General features: G+C 29.6%; 1 protein-coding gene across 1 annotated transcript in view; it reads right to left on the bottom strand.

Moving 5' to 3' along the window:
- LOC129964150 (mitochondrial inner membrane protease subunit 2-like) overlaps positions 1-11336 on the bottom strand; it is a 158855-nt gene extending 147519 nt beyond the window's left edge. Inside the window, exons 1-2 of the mRNA XM_056078859.1 lie at positions 11240-11336; positions 5215-5353 (exon numbers count right to left, since the gene is read on the bottom strand). Of these exons, the coding sequence (XP_055934834.1) occupies positions 5215-5343 (129 nt within the window). The 5' untranslated portion in view covers positions 5344-5353; positions 11240-11336. The remainder of the gene's footprint in view (positions 1-5214; positions 5354-11239) is intronic.
- Positions 11337-15742: the final 4406 nt, after the last annotated feature.

Genomic DNA, 15742 nt, shown 5'->3' on the forward strand with positions numbered 1-15742 from the left:
GAATCTTAAAAAATAATTCGTTTATATCAAATTTATTTATATTACTATCAATTATGTCTCACTCGCGAGTGAATAAACGAAAGCATACTAACAAAGAGATTATTTTTCTAAAAAGTCGCCGGGCATCCATGTGATGGTACAAAAAGGAGATTCTAAGAATCTAGAAAGATATGAAAATACTTTTGCCACTTGATATAAAATATGTCCAAATGATATAGAGATGTTCATTGTAGAGATATTGCGATAATTACAGTGAATTAAAATGTTTGCTTATAGAGCATGGAATGGCGGTACCCCCATTGCACACGTGCAGAAAGAAGATTACTCTGCCGTGAAGATGTAAAACACAATACTTATTATATCTTATGACGAAGAAGGGCTTTACTCATCCATTGGCTGGATTAAACCTTATGTTTAATTTCAATAAGTTAAAAACCTCTTCCAGTCCCTCCTCTCCTCCACCGTTCCAAAAAAAAAATCTGCTTAAAGATTCGAAAAATGATATTTAATTTCTTTTATGATTAAGAAATAGTTCGACTCTCGAAGATCTAGAAAGGGATAATGTTGTCCTACACTAACTCATATTAAGTGAGCCCAAAGTGAACATTATCCCGTTAAAAAAATTGATGAGAAATACTCACATATGCTCCGAAAATATCTATATTTCTCAAGTAGCTATTTCCCAAACCTTAATCAAATCTCTGAAAGGTCAATAATGTATCTATAGCAAAGAGATGCAGAACATCCAAGAAAATTGGATTCACCAGCAAACCAGGAGTTTCTATATTGTACCTGCCCACATCCTTCTTAAACGTGGGAAGGATTGCCCAGAATAGCTGTGTGAATTCAATAGCAATTATGTATAGATGTTGTGTTATACATGAATTGTAATAAAAAGAATTCGAGAATGGAGTCTTCCATAAATGATACTTTCAGTGGTTATTTTTTTGATAGCAGGTAAGAATTCTATAATCCCATTGGCTATCATTATTGGCTAAAGAAACTTCATTAGGTGATGTGGTCAGTTATCTTTATTTCCTAGAATGAACTAATTAAACTTGCTGGTAAGGCTGTTTGTTGACAGAGCAGTCAAGCTGGTGACTGAGAAGTCAGTTACTCATATTTTAGAAACAGACTGCTCTTTTTATCAACAACGGTTATTTCAAAGAGATTAAAATTTTAAAACTTGCTGCATTTTATTGCGTGCTACATATCATACTAAGTAAAAAAAATAATAATAATAATTTTGAAGCCAACTAAAATTTAAAAAAAAAATTAAATCCAAAAAGATACGACGTTATAGTCACCGACTCCTCTTTTGATTTAAATACAAATATAACTCTTATATAACTTTTGATATTTACTGATAACGTATCATTAATATTCAGATTGGTTCTGGGTTAAAAAGCTAAATGCTTTTACGTATTTGCCAATATGCTTTGTTGGCTGCCCTTTTTAAACGCATCCAAATTAATATAAGAAACTGTACATAAGTTTTTTTTTTTTTTTTTTTTGTCTTGATAAAAGAGCAATTTTATAATGTGATCCTTGTCATATAGGCTTTTCAGTTTCAACAAAATCTTATACAATTATAATTACTTTATGTGAGCCCTATCATTAGATAAATCAATCGTTAGCCAATCCCTGATAACTTTATTTAAAGCAATACTTTCAATCTATATATAGATTTTTTTAAAATTATTTTTAAGTTGTGAAGTTCAAAAAAGAATTATAATTGATTATTACATTCAATCTACGTCAAACTTGAATTCTTGGGTTCCTTTATGTTGTGCCAATAAAAAATCGTAAAATAGTTGAAATTCTGTGAAAAGGGAACATTAGAAGAATTATCCAAAAGTCAGAAATTCAGTAAATGTAATCAAATCGAAGAAAGCAGTTTCTAGTAACTTTTAACCAGTTTCTTTTTCTTGAGTAACCTTATTGCTATAACCTTACTGTCATTTGTAGAATTTATTTCTGATTATAATCCATCTTATACAGGGCGACCAGAAAAATCTTTAAAGCCCTTTAAATTCAAAACGGCATCTCGTACAGCCAGAATGTGTACCTATAATAAAGGGACTATGCTGGATTTATTGAAACAGGATACAGCGTTCTTAACTGCAAAGTAAGGAAGTTAGGAAAAAAAATAAAGAAGATTAGTCAATAAAGTCCAATTAAAAGAATGCACGTTATTATCATAATAAAAACAAAGGGAAAGATTTCAAAAGATTGTCTGTAAAACTGGCAGAGGTATGTGCCATTAAAATTATGAAATTTCCGTGACTTGAAGAAAGCTTCGTCATAAAATTGAAAAATGTATTCTCCGGTCCTCCCTCCCCCCCCCCATGAAGAGTCTGCGTTTTTCAGATTTGTTTTTATTATTATTACTTTTGTTTTAGTTTTTCGTTGCTTAAATTTCATTTCGCTGTTGTTTAACTCGGAAAAAACTGCACTATACTACCGTAAAATACGTTTTTCAATTTAGGAGGAACCATTTTCCAAGTCACGGAAAGTTCATAATGTCGGTAATTTTAGAGATAATTCCTAAACATTTTTTTCTACGTTTTTATAATCTTAAAACGCACATTTTTATAATGGACTTTTCGGCAGATCTTTATTTTTTTTAATTACATTTTGTAACTTCCTTATTTCGCCGCTAAGGACGCTATAACCTGACTCAATAAATTCAGCTTAGTCAATTTATTATAGGGCAACGTTACCTCTGTATCTATACAAGACCCCGTTTTGAATCTAAAGTACTTAATAGGACTTTATCGATCATCCTGTATAATTGTATTAGTTTCAATTACTGCTAATTCAATAAAGCAGTGAAACTATTTCGCATTTAATTATGAGAAAAATAACGATTTCTCTTGTGATAACTAACGATTCTTCAGATTATTTCAAAAAATCTATTTAATGAAATTAGGTTGAAATGAAGACAAATATAATCTCGTGTCTGGAGCTGTGTCAAACTTACTGTGAATATTAGTACTTAAAGAATACGCTCTTTCAGAAAGATTTACATTCGAGAAAGATATAAAATATTTTATTTTTACGCTAAAATGACTCAAAAATTACACTACTCCGAAATAGATTTTGACTTACATAACCATTTTTCAATTCCTACTATTAGCTCACATTCTCTCTATATATATCATGTTCAAATTTTCAATCGTTAATAAAATACTTTTTATTCATCCTCTCTAGTTCAAATACATTTTTTTAAACTTGTAGTGGATGGCACTTAATGTTAATACAGTTTTTTTTTTTCAAATATTAATTCATTAATTAAATTTGTCCAGTAATTTCTATTTGGTCGCCAAAGTCTTAAATCCATCGCCATGTCGCCAAGTTTGTCACCAAGCTCTATTTTACCACTTAATATTGTAATTCTGTCGTGTGTGTGTGTGTGTGTGTGTGTGTGTGTGTGTGTGTGTGTGTGTGTGTGTGTGTGTGTGTGTGTGTGTGTGTGTGTGTGTGTGTGTGTGTTAATTGCAACTTTTAGTTACTTTTTATTAACTATTTAATAAAAAGTAACTAAAATTAAAAAAATTGTTAACCTAAGTAGGAATTGATTTTTAAAAAATTTATATATATTATTTGTTCACATTAACTAGAGGAAATTAAATTCCGTAATTTTTTTTAATTTTTTTCATTTTAATCTTTTCTATCTCTGTTAAGTGGTGATCTTTGGCGTCTTTGACGACCTGATATTTGCTGGGTCCCTCAAAACTACGACTAAATTTCTCATGCATGATTTGATGTAATAATTATCTTAATAAAGTATTCTTAAGCATCAAATTATGACATACATAAAAGCCATGTTTTTTAATAGTCCTGTACTTGTTCTGTTTATTGAATATATGAATCTACCTAATGAAGTCGAGCTCTATAATATTATAGGGCCATTAAAAACGCGAGTGGCAATATATTTCAAAATGCACAAAATCTTCCATTTTGTACGTATTATAAAACAAGTAAATTGCATAAATAGTTAGTATAATCTTTCTTCTTTAAATTTTCAGCAGTAGATAAAACTCATGCTATTAAATATCTGATGTAATAGTGAAAATGTTTTAAATTTTATTGCAACAATGAAATCTTTAGTTAAAAACTATGGAAAAAGCGTTTTTTTTTTAAATTGCTATAATTCAGAACAAAACTGCACGCCAACTAAATTGGTATTAATAAAATTATGTTCTTTCTTTTAATTTTGATATTTGTACTATAATTTAATTTTGAAATACTATAAAAAAACAATCTATGCCACAATATTTATAGGTCATCGCAAAAAATAATAATAATAAAATCTCGCTACATTTTTAACTAATATACATTTTTTAAAACTCGCATTGAGAGGAATATTCTCACCCCCAAAAATATATTTCGGCCAAATATAAGCACAGAGTATATATGTGCCTAATTCTATGTTAAATGATCTACTCTGTAAAGCACTAACATACACATTGTTACAAACTTGTAATGCTGCTTCCCAGCACAGTTAGCTCTATCACCGGAAAGTCTGATTTACAGTCATCTGTATTGGATGCTACTCGGGTGCCGAGCCAGTAACCCCAGAGCTTGGCGACAAACTTGGCGATTTTGGCTACAAAATAGATAATGCCGGAAACTTCAAGAATTTTAACGATCCGAGGAACCGAGATACGCCTGATTGGCCTAGAAGATTCTCGGCCCGCCTCCCGGGAACTATAAAAGGACGGCAGTCTCAAACTGAAGGAGTGTTTTGAGTTCAACTCTGGTTAATAGTTGAACGAGCTCTCCCCCTGAGTGCTTCGTCCGGCTTATCGTCGTTGTGCTGCGTAATGCTGTGTGTAGCTTGTGTGCGTCTTCTGCTGTGAATTTGTCTGCGTATCAGTGACTTCGTGTTAAATAAAGTCGTCGTTTGTCACAGAGGCCTGTTGACTGTGCGTCTCCATACAACCACTAAACGAACCCGTTAACTTAACTTACTGGTAAAAGTTCCGTAACAATATGTACATTTTCTTTTATTATTGGCAAAAAAATGTTTATTAGAATATTATTACGGGATTCGGATTTTGATTATTTGAATTTCAAATTCCCTGATTCAAGATAGATCTGCGAATCACAAATTAGTTCAAAATTATCAGGTTGGTCTTTTATTCATTTAATTTTGACAGATGTGATAAGATAATACAGTTTAAACCGTTTCCTCATCAGCAAGATTACCTGCATGGAGATGCCTTCCACCTTGGCAACATATCCCACACTGTCAAGAAAGGCTACAGTGACAGGGACGCTGTACAGGAAGTTCTTGCCAAGGCGCCGCAGCCACAAGCTCCATCGACCTCCGCTCATGGCCCTTGCACTGCAAAAGAAAAGATTTGTTACAAATATACATTGAACTGAATCAGACTAATATATTTGTTTCGCACAACTTGAACTATAATATTAACGGGGTAAAACCAGGTTATCAAATCGGAAAGATAAACTACTGTCTAAGGCTGATGTTTTCTAACTTTTAAACGTTTCGAACCAATCTATGCTAACGTACGCAACATAGAAAATGCTCTTATGACTAACTGTCGAATGGCAACAGTCAAATGTAAACAAACTATCATTCGAATTTCGCATCTACAGTGAATCCAACTCTTCGATTAATTAAAAGAGAGGTAAAATATTATTAAGATAGTTCACTGTGTCAATACAAAGTACATTCAGTCAAAGGAAAGAAGATATGAAAGAAATCAATAAATAGGCTTCAAACAGAAAATTTAATGGAGCGCAAAAATAGATTTAACTATCGGCAGATGGATAATCGTTACGCTTCTATTTCCTTTTATATATATATATATATATATATATATATATATATATATATATATATATATATATATATATATATATATATATATATATATATATCATATTTAATTAGACAGCCCAGGGTGAGCCAGTGCCTTCCTCTGAATTCTGTTCCACCGAATTCTATTTTTGACACTAGTGCGCCAGTTTCTTTCTTGGATAGCCAGAAAGTCTGTCTCCACTGACTCCATCCATCTCATTTTCGGTCTACCCCTTTTCCTACTTGTTTTTTTAATATGGAATCATCATCCATTCTAAATAATATGAGCCATCCAGTTCAACCGATTTATTTTTATGGACTTTATAATATCTGGCTCTCTATAGATTTTATATAGCTCAAAGTTATATCTTCTTCTCCAAACATTGCTAATTTCTATCCCACCAAGAATGGTTGGCAGAATTTTTCTTTCGAAAATGGCTATTTTATTTTCTCCAGCTTTGGTCAGGATCTAGGTCTCTGTGCCATAGGTAAGTATTGGTCTAATTAAAGTTTTATATAGTAAAAATTTTGTATTTTTGTATTTTTTGATAATAGCGAGGATTTAAAAAATCGTTTTAGTCCGCAAAAAACTTTATTTGCATTCATTAGACGATCTTGAATCTCCTTGACTATGTTATCATCATCAGTAACTATAGAACCAAGATAAGTAAAACTTTGAACCTAAAATTTGTGAGAACCAATTTCTAGATGGGATTCATGGGAGGTTCTATTAGTACAGGCATATATTTTGGTCTTTTCGCTGTTTATGATAAGTCCCATGCTATTAGCAGCATACTCTAAAGAAAGAAAAGCATTTTTTAATGCGAAAACAGTTCTTGAAATGATGTCAATATCGTCCACATAAGTCAACATTTCTGTTGATTTTGTGAATATGATTCCTTTCATTCTCGTGGCAATGATTTTTCTTTTGAAACGGACGGCACATATTATTGCCGGAGGTCTTATAGATCAAAAATAAACTTTTGTTAAGGAAAAAAAACATTTATTATTAATTATTTAAATATTTACACAAATAATAATGAATAGTTTCGAAATCAAATGAACTGAGTGTTCATAGCAAACAGGAAATTCTGATTAGATGAACAGTCAGAGCTGATACGAGTCACTTGTTTGCATGTTGCGTTTTTATTATTATCATACTGCTCCTATGAAAGTTTTAGACTCACATAACATTTTTGCAAATTATGAAAAAATACATATACACCAAAATCTTTCCACGACCCATCAAAAACTGACCCGCGAATCACCAGTGGCTCTTGATCCACAGTTCGGAACATTGGTTAAAGGCCTTCATTAATTTTGTAGAGGTTGAGGGACAACGTCCCCAGATTATTTCTGCGGATTTTTAAAACATTCTATTTTTATGATTTTTTTTTATTTTTATTTATAAGAGCCAAGTATCCAAACTTATACAAACAAAACGCCAGAATTGTTTAATTTCAGAATATAAGCCTTAGATTTATTTATTTATTTTACAAATTTTCTCAGATTAGTTCAGTGTGGTCCGATCATTTTCACAAATGGTTGGCAACAGTTCATACAAACCTTGTATTAGAATACTTAGATGTGTAAAAAAAAAAAAAAATTATAATTTCGTTATCATTTTGTTTAAGATTATTTTTAAATTTAAATTTCCAAAAAAATTTATACTTGAATAAAAAAAAAAGTTCGCTTGCATGTGGCCCTCAATTAAATGCTTTTTTATGATAATTGTCATTTAAAAAAAATGTTTGAATAAAAATTAAAATCTGATTATCACGATATTTGGTTTTAAAAGCTGGAGAGGGAGAAATGAGGCAAAATTTCCTTAAAAGTCTTAAACCTGTCTGTCATCAGGCGGAGCTTTCGAAGGTTCCATTTTGAAGCTCAATAAATTTTCGAAGTTGATGCCAAACTGTGCTAAGTCAACAAAGACTTGGAAAAGAATCTAAAGAAATAGCGAGTTTTACCTCAAATTTTGGCACATTTCTATATGGGGCCTATTAATACAATTGTAACCAAACCTATTTATACAAATTAATTTAGGACTTTTTTCCTTGTTTTATAAGCAGTCATGAATTATGTTATTGAATAAATGGTTTAGATTTTAATTAATGAATAATTAAAACTCTATTGCATAAAAAAAACAGATCAGGATCATTCTACAAAAAACGCATCATTTCTAGTTTATGGTAATTAGTTTTAGAAACAATTATTTCGAAATATTCTTTTAAGAGATTTTAAATATTATAACAGATTTTTAAAAATAATTAATAAAATTCGATAATGTTTCATTTTTTATTTGCTTTTTTCAATGAACGAAGGAATACTTGTATACCTATGTACCTTATCACAACACATTTTCCCCCACTTACTGGTTCAGTTATTTGTTGAATATAAAAAAAAAATTAATAGAGTTGTTTCAATTATTAGATGTTTTTTTTTCATTGTTTAAACAAATTTTTTTACAAAAGAAAAGAAAAATGCAGCATTAATTATCCTTTAAATTACAGTCACAGTCTTTCTTATATCTAGTATATGGACAAAAATAAAGAACCACCACATAAAATGTAAAGCAAAAATGCTTAAGAATTTTTTTTTCAAATCACATGGCTATTCTTAAAGATGTTTTAGTTATAAAACAATTTGTTCTCATAAACTTTCTTCATAGTAAAATTAGATTTCTATCCAAAGTTATTTCAACGCTCATAAAAGAACCCTGAAATGATTCATAATTTCATCAATCAATGAAAAAAACTAACAAAAATCTTGTTTAATATTCACATTTCAGTGAGAATTTAAAATAAAGGAAGATAGCATTTAAATAAACTTTTTAATGTATTAATTGAACTGTTGATAGATAACACAAAAAATTGTTTAAAAAATACATTTCACAGCTACTAATGGAAGAGTGTTTTTTAATAATCAAATGAGAATTTTGCTATAATGTTTTAGAAGAAACTATCCAAACAAAAATGTTAAAGGAGCAGATCATAATAAACATATTATTGAGTTATATTACAAATGGAAATGTGCAATTATTTGTATGAACGCAAACAAGAATGGTTTTAATGGGATCATTACAAAATAATCAATTTAAGAAAAATGTTTGTCTAATAAATAAATAAATATGTAAATGATCACTTCTAATCTGAATTCAGTATAACTAATACAGTGGAAATGATCTCCTCTCACCTTTCATGTAAATATCCATATAATGAAACTTTCTTACATAGTGAAGAAACCCAATAAGGTACATTGAATGCATTCCTTTTGGATAGAAGATTCCCAAAATTTCAGACAGAATTTTAATACCCATTGAAAAGAATACAAGTAAAATTTCTTTTATCTGGGTTATTGCATATTTGAATCATCTTGATAACATACCATGTATAGATAGATTGAAAGACAGCCTATCAAAATATGGATAATAGCAAAACTTTAAAAAGCAGAACAGATCAATAAGTCCGGTGATGAAACTATACACCAAATGTCATCCATATAGCCCACTGTAGATTTTTCTTTAATAATTGCCTTCACATTTTCAAAAGACATGGAAAAAGGGAGAAAGATTATTCATACATAAATATTGTCTATACTTGATAAAAATCTATAAATTTGAAGTAAAAATCACAAGTCAAATTTCATTTGCCTAGCCTGTTCTTTTTTAAATATCATTTTCAGAGAATATATAATTCTTCAAACCCAGTGATGTCCAAAATATGTATATTAATCAATACCTTGAAATGGAATTCCTTGATTTACAAGGACTTAAAAAGCTAAGTAAATAAAAAATTCTGAAATATATCTATATATTCTCAGATACTGAAACCCTCCACTTTTGTACATGCATCAGGAGATGTTTATTTCATCAAAAAAAAGGGCGGGGGGGTCAGAAGAAAGACGAAAGATAGGGTGATTTAGCAATAGGGTGAAATCAGAATATTCACAAAATTAGGGGGCATAATAACTGTTCATCTTTCTACACATAATAACTGTTCATCCCTCAGCAAATTGCAAGCATGGACAAGTGCTAGTCTTGGTATCCTAAATTAAATAGTATATATATATACCAATGAAATTATAAAATACTAATAATCTTGCATTATACAAAGAAAAACATGTCCATATAATAAATTAAGTGAGATATCATAAGCAAAAATATAGGTTTAAAATGTATATATGATTTAAAATTGTCAAAATTATAAATAAACAAACTACAGAATTTCAGCAAACTTTATATTTTGTGATGATAGTAAGTATAACTTGTTTGGATCTGAAAAGTGGGATTAAAACAATCGCCATAAAATCAGTTCTAAAATATACTTGATACAAGCATAAAAATATTTGATTTCATGACAGCATGACATAACAATATTAAGAGAAGCCCAAGAGTCAATATTTATTTTTTACTTCCTCTGGTATCTCTCATAGAGCTGTAACATATAAAATAAATTTTTAAATATTATATTTACAGAATCGCAGAAGATTGGCATTTAAAACATCTACACCTCTCAGTCGAGCCTTCATTATGACATTGGAGGTTGTGTAAATTTGAGTGAAATGATGATTTAATATTCACAAATGGAATTTGGAGGATGTGAATATACAAAAATGCATAATAAAATAAATTGTTTCATAACTAATGAGATCTAAGAAATGATTTATAATGTTTATAAAACAAATTTAATGAAGATCAGGAAATTATCTCAAAGATAACAAATATTTATGTTACTTTATCATGAACTTCACCCCTCCCAGTCATTTGCAACATAGTCATCAAAAATTCTATATAATATTGTCTAAGTTTACAAAAAGAACTAAACAGTGTACTTCATACATAAGAACTCTTTTGTGGGGGAGTATAAGAGTAAAAATTGATTAAAAACTTTGAAAAAAAAGACTCCGAAAAAAATGATATTTTATAATCGGCAATAACAAATCAGTCAAGAAATATTAATAATTGATTATATCAATCACTGTGAAAAGAACTACAATAATAAAAATTTTAATTTTACATCAGAAACTTTACAGTTTGCTTATACAGATTTAATTTCCTTAAGAAAACAGAACAAACTCCTAGAATTCAATCTCTAAATTTTGAAGTGCTTAACTTCTATAAACAAATAATATTTTTAGAACAGCCATTTTGAGTTAAAATGTTGAAAACTTAGAAATATAGATGTCTGTAAAACTTAATTTAATTTTCATATATTTTTAACACAATTATACCGAGAAAATAATTTAGTTTCAAAAAAACCTCTACTGTAAATCTGCTCATCGGAGAACTAAAATCAAATAACACATTGTCATTCAAGACTACACACAAGAAAAAAAATTTTGAGAGTGAAAATTTTGTTTGGACCAATTAGAGAACAAAAAAAAATGCATGTTGAAGTGTATATTTACCGTGAGACTACTTGCAGGGAAACCAAAACTAAAACTATTTACCGCTAAGTTTCATGTGCGAATCAAGCAAAATAAACAACAGAAAGCCATTGCCACCAGCTCACAAGAAGTTTCTTTCAACAGAAATTACCAAAATACAAACTTCAAAATATTTGAAATTTAAAAAATTGCAGTTGCTTTAGAAAAATTTGTATAAAAATTTTAAAAAACTTCACAAAATATCAATCAACTATTCGTTTTTTTAATACTGTACTATCATTTCAATCATTTTTATCATTGGTAACGCTGGTAAAGGGCACATTTTTCTTATTCTAGATTATGTTTACAATTTGAAGTTTGTTATTGAGAGAAACTCTAGGGATTCCGTTGGAAATGCGAATAGGCGTGAAAATGGGAAAATGGCGAGTTCCTTTCACTGCATGGAATGTAATCCCGCCAATAAGCAAAGATTTACTCTTTCAGTACTGACAAGGGGGAAGCAGGGGGGTGGAAAGCAGAGTTGGAAATGATATTTCATGTAATGATAGTATGCCTTTCGAATATTCATTCATTAATATTTTAAAGCGCAATAGCTAGCCAATATTGGGAAAATGGTCCTCAAACTTTCAGCATAACTTATGTATTGCGTTGAAGTAAGTAATTGTGCTGGATTTGAAATCAGGAAACCTGTGTTTGGTCATGGTTTTTTTTCTTCCAAAATTATTTTAAATTACTTTAACAATTTACAAATAGTTTTAATTAATATGCTTTTCATTTTTTACTGAAAAAATAAATGTCTTTTCTCCTAATTTTTCAATTATAATTTAATTTTTAGATGAAAAATAATTATAAATTTACATGTGTTTTTTTCTTTTAAGAATTTCAAAATTACTTAGATTTAATTAATAATTTAAAAATGGATTTAATTGTGTCACTCAATTTTGTATGCAAAAATAAATGTTTTATCTTTTACTATTGAATTAGAATTTAATTTTAAAAAATAACTTAAAATAGTTTTCAAAAAATAATTTAAATTAAATTAATCACTTGCAGATGGTTTCAATTAATATGCTACTAATTTTTTGTGCAAAAATAATGTTGATTCATATTGCACTCGAATTATAATTATAATTTAATTTTTAAGTGTTTAAATAATTATAATTTTAATGATGAAAAATATTTTAAGTAACTATAATCCTCTTAAAATCATTAAGGATTAGGTAAGTTTATGGATTTTGATAATATCAAATCATTTGTTATAACTCAACGAAGCCGTATATATATCGAAACTTAAGATACAATTATAAGAAATTCTCATCCTGAACTCAATTTTCCATCCCGTGCCCTCCTTTATTTAGACATATAATAACGTGGAAAAGTGAATTTGAAAAATGTTTCTATAATTGCTTTAATTTCAGTATATTAATTAATTAAAATGTTCATCAATTTTAAATTGGATTAATATTCCAGTAACGCATTATATGAAGAGATGGGAAATATCATGGAGCATATATTGTTTCTTTGGTGTTACTCTTGTTTTTAGTAATGTTGTTAAGTTTGGGTGTTTTTAAGAGTAGACGAAACCGGAGCTGGTTGACACCAGCTTTGATTGCGATTTTTTTTTTTTTTTTTGGTAATGATTAAATAGCTGATATGAGTTCCAACACATTCTTACATCCTTTGACTAGTATAAAACGGAATTAATAATAATTTAGTTAAAAAATAAAAGTGCAATATCGAGTTGAGTGAGATAATTCCACTAGTGTCAACTTGCCCCAGGGCCGGAATACGTTAGCACCATACACGGGGCAGCTTGGCTTTATATATTTTTATTTATCATAATTATATTGTAGGTATTAATCTAAAAAAGAAAATAAAAAAGGGTTTTAATTAGGAACTTTTATTGAGCTAAAGTTTAAATAATTGAATTCAGCTAAAATTTGTACTTTCTTTTTCGGATTTAGTAATATTTAATTAAGGCACAACGAACTGAGAACGATTTCAAATCGCAAAAATGTATATTGACTCTTTGTCGCCCCAATGTCTGAAGGCAATGGCAAAACTTTCTTAAATCAGATCTTGGGACAACTATTATTCCAACGTTATTCTGAAAAATAAATATTTTAAAAGTTTTCTTGAGGAATATAACCTTCCATTCTTTCAGGGCTCTTTTGATTCAAAACTTTAACCACAAAAAATTTAGAATTTCTTTTTATTTTCAATTAACAGTTTCATTAATACAAAATTATTATTTTCTGGATCTTTTTCTAAATTTAAATAATCCGAGTCCTCAATAAAAAGATAATTGAATATCAAAATCATCTTCATCTTCAGGAGACGACCTCTTTTTCTTCACTGTCAGAATAAAAGATTTGCGTCCTGAATTTCATTTTCTTTCTTTGCATTTTATCTTATGCCACTTCCCTATTTTTTTTAGCTTACCGTCTTCATTTTTTAACTGTGTGCGATATTCGTCTTGATTTTCACAGCTGTTTTTATTTTTATCGTAACTTTTTTCTTTTTTTACCTGAAGTGCATCTTTTACAGGGGTACCTATCAAAATAACAGCCTGCCTCTTCCATCGACCTTTTCTTGTTTCCTTGTCTTGTGCCAATCTTTGATAATGGCCATAGTTCTACCAACGGTAAACAGTGGGCGCTATCAAAACTTCGGGACCTCGGGATGGCAACATCTGTAGCAATTGTATGCCATTTCTTTCATACTCTGATGCGGAAGTTTCGTTGGAATCAATAGGCATCAGATAGAAGAAACGCAATCCAAAACCGAAGAATCACTGAGATACATTAGATGTAGGTTAAGGATGGTCCGTTACTTAACTTGGAAGAAATTCTGAATCATGAAATATGCCTGGGTTCAGAGGACTTATTCCAACAGCTGCAAAGCCGACTGCGGTGGTAGTTAGTCAATGGGAGAGCGGTCGTAATGGAATATGACTCATCCATATTCCATATATCCGCAGGTCCGAAACTATATTTGCCGTAACACTGCGTTAAAAAATGTTATAACGTTTGTTTTATTAAATGAGGTAGCCCAACTGAGACTCGATGATTCAGAGCTTCTAATGGATAAGGAAGAGTTCCTTTTTAAGAATAAGTTGAACCAATCCTCGCCTGGTTTTTGATTATTCTCCCATGAATCAGTTATTCATTTGCTATACCATATTTTGATAGTCATATATTTCACTCATTATATTATAAAGGCCTTCAGTCATAACGTCATATGTATCTCTCTAATTTTCTGTTAGCTCACGTAGAATTTATGCTTTAAATAAAAGTGAAAATGGTTAAACTGCAATTAATATAACAATATTTTTTACTGAAACAAAGCATTTTTTTAATAATATGATTACTGAAAACAGAGTCATTGAGCATTTAAACTTTATGGGCACTAAAGAATATCTTTCTTAATTTATGTAATATCTCAAGAATTTGTCAACAAAATTTCCTCAGATTCACCTTGAACAGATCGATTAATAAACAATGTTTAATTTTAAATGCATCAAACACTAAGAAAATAAAATGAATCGTTTAAAATAATCGGTCTAAAACAGGTTTAAAAAAACTACTTAAAATTATAAGCATATACAAAAAATATATGACTAACATAGCCGGTTCGCCAATCTTAATGTTCATTAAAATTTTAATAATTAAATGTCTATGTAACTCCTATTTTAATAGGTTCTTCATCAAAATATTTTAAAGCTTCAAATTTTGATAGTCATATAATTCATTCATAATATTATAAAGGCCTTCATCCATAATGTAGTATGTATCTTTCAAATTTTCTATTAGCTCCCGTAGAATTTATGCTTTAAATAAAAGTGAAAAGGGTTAAACTGCAATTAATATAAGAACATTTTTTTTACTGAAACGAAGCATTTTTTTTTTCTTAATATGAATACTGAAAGCAGAGTCGCTGAGTATTTAAACCTTATGGGCACTAAAGAATGTCTTTCTTAATTTATCCAATATCTCAAGAAGTTTTCTACAAAATTTTGTCAGATTCATCATGAACAGATTAATCAATTAAGAGTGTTTAATTTTTAATGCATGAAACTCTAAGAAAATAAACAGAATCGTTTGAAATAATCGATCGGAAACATGTTCAGCCTTCAAAACCAAGTCCGTATCTGTTGAAAATAGAGTTGTCAACAATCAGTGCGCATGCATGAATTTTCAATGCCAATTACGGTAACGCAAATGCGTGAATTTTCTACACCAGTTGAGGTAACGCTACGCAGTTAGAAATTTTTAATTTCCTTTATTCTGTTTTATTTTAATTCAAAAGTACTTCAGAAAGAATCTGAAAGATCGATTCATTAACAATGTTTAATTTTAAATGCATCAAACACTAAGGAAATAAACAGAATCGTTTGAAATAATCGGCCGAAAATATGTTAAGCCTATCCTCATTAGCGTGGGGAAAAACTGAAGCCTGACTCATTTGGCGGTGGGGAAATGAAAAGATTTTTTGGCGGGAAAGTAAGTTTTTAATTAATAATTT

Source organism: Argiope bruennichi, chromosome 3 (genome assembly GCF_947563725.1).
Source record: "Argiope bruennichi chromosome 3, qqArgBrue1.1, whole genome shotgun sequence".
In the NCBI taxonomy this organism is placed as follows: Eukaryota; Metazoa; Arthropoda; class Arachnida; order Araneae; family Araneidae; genus Argiope; species Argiope bruennichi.